Here is a 3,077-nt window from a genome sequence, read left to right on the forward strand (position 1 = left end):
TTAGAAATTTGCATATAAAAGTGGTTGCTTTTTTCATATTTTGATTTCTGTTTCGACGTTGTAATCCGAAGTTGGTGTTTTGAACAGAGTTGTTTTCTTGTTTCTTCACCCGCTGCAAATACTGAATCCGCCCCCCACCTCAAAGCTGAGAGCTTGGTCTCTGCAAATTTCAAGTTTTCTAATTTTTTTTCTCTCCATATAGTTATTAAGTTTTCAATCTTCTAAAACGTTTATTGAAGTTGTTTACTTGCTTGCTTATCCATTTTTCAGGTGCTACTTGGGGATTCATTCTTCCGTGAGAGGGAGTATCGTAGAGCTATTGTAAGAGACGCTTTCCTATATATATCTTTCTCCGTTTTTTGTGTGTGGCTAGATGTTGGAAGTTGAAACCATTTCTTGTTGATTGTTTCTATTCAAAGCATTTTAGAAATGGAGGGAAGTTGTGAACTCATAATCTATTATGTTGATGAACAGCATAGCTACAAGCAAGCTTTGCAATACAACAAGATGGTTCCCAAACAGAACGTGCAACTATCCCGGAGTTCAATACCATCAAACAGGTCGCCGTCTCCAAATTCTTGCAATGCATCAGGAATCAACGAGAATGAGGTGAGGCAGAGTGCAAAAACCAAACCCATGCATGTTGATTTTGCTTTTGACTTTTGAATGTAGATTATTTATGGAGTTTTATTTTCAATATTTTCAACAGGTGAAATTCAAAATTGCATCTTGCCACTGTTTCCTGAATGAGAACAAAGCAGCTCTAGTTGAGGTTTGTTTGTTCTCTACCTTTCTACAAACTTTGTGTATGAGTTGCTCACTAAAAAATCCTGTTTGAGGTGAAGGAATGCCTGTTCTAAATTTATGGAGGGATTTACTACGTAGATAATGTCCGTTAAATTACTATACTACTTTGTATATTTTGTCGTCTCTGAATGTGGCATTTTTCATTCAGAAACAAGGCATATGAAATTCTGCATTAGATAATAGTTTGTTTTCAATTTTTTTTGAATCCTTATTATGGGCTTTGTCACACATTACAGATGGAAGGAATTCCGTGCAAAGCTAGAAATCTGCCAATGAATTTGTTATTAGGGAAGCTTTATCGAGTATCTAGACATAGTAGAGCTGCTGTTGCTATTTACAAAGAATGTCTAAGGTCTGTAAATTAAGTTCCATACAGAATGAATGGGACGAGGTTTGTGTGTTCTCTTAAAGCTCATGTATCATTTGCATTTCGAATCTCCTTTGTATTTTGTGTTTTAACGTGAAGTAAGCTAGTGATTGAAAGCATTTGTGATATTGTAGCATTTCCTACTTTTTTAAAATTTTTGCTTCCTCTATGAGCATTTTCATCTTTTATATGATGTATAATTAATTCACTACTGCATATTAGATTGATCTTCTTTGTTATTGTCCTTTTGACAGACATTGCCCTTATATGCTTGAGGCTATTACAGCTTTGTCAGAATTGGGATCTTCTGCGAAGGACATCATTTCATTGTTTCCTCAGGTTTGTTTATGAAAGAAGAAAGTTCATGTAGCTTAAGCTAAATACAGATTAGCACTTGACCATATTGTTTTTATATTTATTTTGTGGTAAAGAGATGGGAAAACTGCTAATCTAAATTTGAGCAATATCCTATGTATTCCAGTAAGTGCTCTTTGATTGTTAATTTTATGTCATGGTGACCTTTATAGATTCTTATTTTTGTGCATCTAAGAATGAGTTACTTGGAGCTAACTACTCTCATTTGACTACCTTAACTAGCACGATGACATTTCTTCTGTATGTTTACTTGTAGCAGATTTATTGATTAAGTAATACTATATGTTGTTTTACCATATGAAATTATGGCATTAAACTTACAGCTTCCTTGCTGGTAGACAAAGCTGATTTGGAATTATCTTTCATTCCACAGCATAACTTGTATCTATGCGCTTCATATTCATCTAGAGTTTGCTCCCTTGGTTGGATCCTGTCCAATTTTTTCGGTTGCTAGACCCATTGTTAAAAAAGCCTACTTTCTTATGATTACGAGATTTATTCGAATATGAAATCCAATCCGCTGATCCAACTTGATTGTTATTCATTGTTGTTACCATATACCTTATGGTCTCTTTTAAAATATGAAAAGATGTTGGTCGATCTATAAAATTTCATTTTATTTACAATTTGAGAACCTTCAAATATTATGATTAATTTGGAAACATTTTTCAGAATCTTAATAGAAGTGGAAGAATGCCATTTCATTTTATTTACAATTTGAGAACCTTCAAATATTATGATTAATTTGGAAACATTTTTCAGAATCTTAATAGAAGTGGAAGAATGCCATTTGATCATATTGACTCAACTCGTTGGCTTCAAGTAAGTTGAACAATGTAGCTCAAATCCTTATTTGGTACTGCACTTCAAAGTTCTTGCTGCCATGTAACAGTATATAGGGATTCCGTTTTATTATAAGCCTCTAAATTTAATAAAAGGAGTTCTTGTTGACTAACGAGATGAATGCTAGTGAGTCTAGACCAAATTAAATTTGTTTTCTTCTCTATTCATTCTTGCAGCGGTATGTTGAAGCTCAGTGTTGCATGGCTTCAAATGATTACAAAGGTGTGCTATTTTATTTTATCCTTTTATGAAATTTTGATTCATGCTTCCATGTTGGAGCTGAAGGGTCTCATGTTTCACAATATAAACTTTGGCCCAGTTTATGTAACCCAAAATAATAAACTTGTGTCTATACTGTTTTCTTGTATAGAAACTCAATGCAATGGCTTTTATGTTTTCTTGTCTTGATCAAACCTGTTATACAAAAGGGAAAATTCATATATGTTTATAGTTTAGTTCTCGGCTTTTACATGTGATTTCTGTCTCATGCTTGCAGTTTTACTTTGTTCCCAATGTTGCAGGTGGCTTGGAAATCTTTGCAGATCTTTTACAGCGTTTCCCAAATAATACACACTTACTGCTTGAGATGGCAAAGGTTAGATTTGCTGCATTCTATAGCCTTTCTACCCTGCAGATTATGCATCTTTTTTCACTTTTTTACTTTTTAGATTCTACTTTTTGGAAA

At 33.7% G+C, this 3,077-nt stretch overlaps 1 protein-coding gene across 1 annotated transcript in view; it reads left to right on the forward strand.

The window, feature by feature from the left end:
* LOC107468163 (anaphase-promoting complex subunit 7) overlaps positions 1-3,077 on the forward strand; it is a 5,978-nt gene that overhangs the window by 226 nt on the left and 2,675 nt on the right. Inside the window, exons 2-10 of the mRNA XM_016087410.3 lie at positions 88-156; positions 271-321; positions 475-609; positions 710-772; positions 1,044-1,159; positions 1,429-1,513; positions 2,312-2,371; positions 2,569-2,614; positions 2,914-2,987. Of these exons, the coding sequence (XP_015942896.1) occupies positions 88-156; positions 271-321; positions 475-609; positions 710-772; positions 1,044-1,159; positions 1,429-1,513; positions 2,312-2,371; positions 2,569-2,614; positions 2,914-2,987 (699 nt within the window). The remainder of the gene's footprint in view (positions 1-87; positions 157-270; positions 322-474; positions 610-709; positions 773-1,043; positions 1,160-1,428; positions 1,514-2,311; positions 2,372-2,568; positions 2,615-2,913; positions 2,988-3,077) is intronic.

The sequence above is a fragment of the Arachis duranensis genome, chromosome 10 (assembly GCF_000817695.3).
Source record: "Arachis duranensis cultivar V14167 chromosome 10, aradu.V14167.gnm2.J7QH, whole genome shotgun sequence".
Taxonomy (NCBI): domain Eukaryota; kingdom Viridiplantae; phylum Streptophyta; class Magnoliopsida; order Fabales; family Fabaceae; genus Arachis; species Arachis duranensis.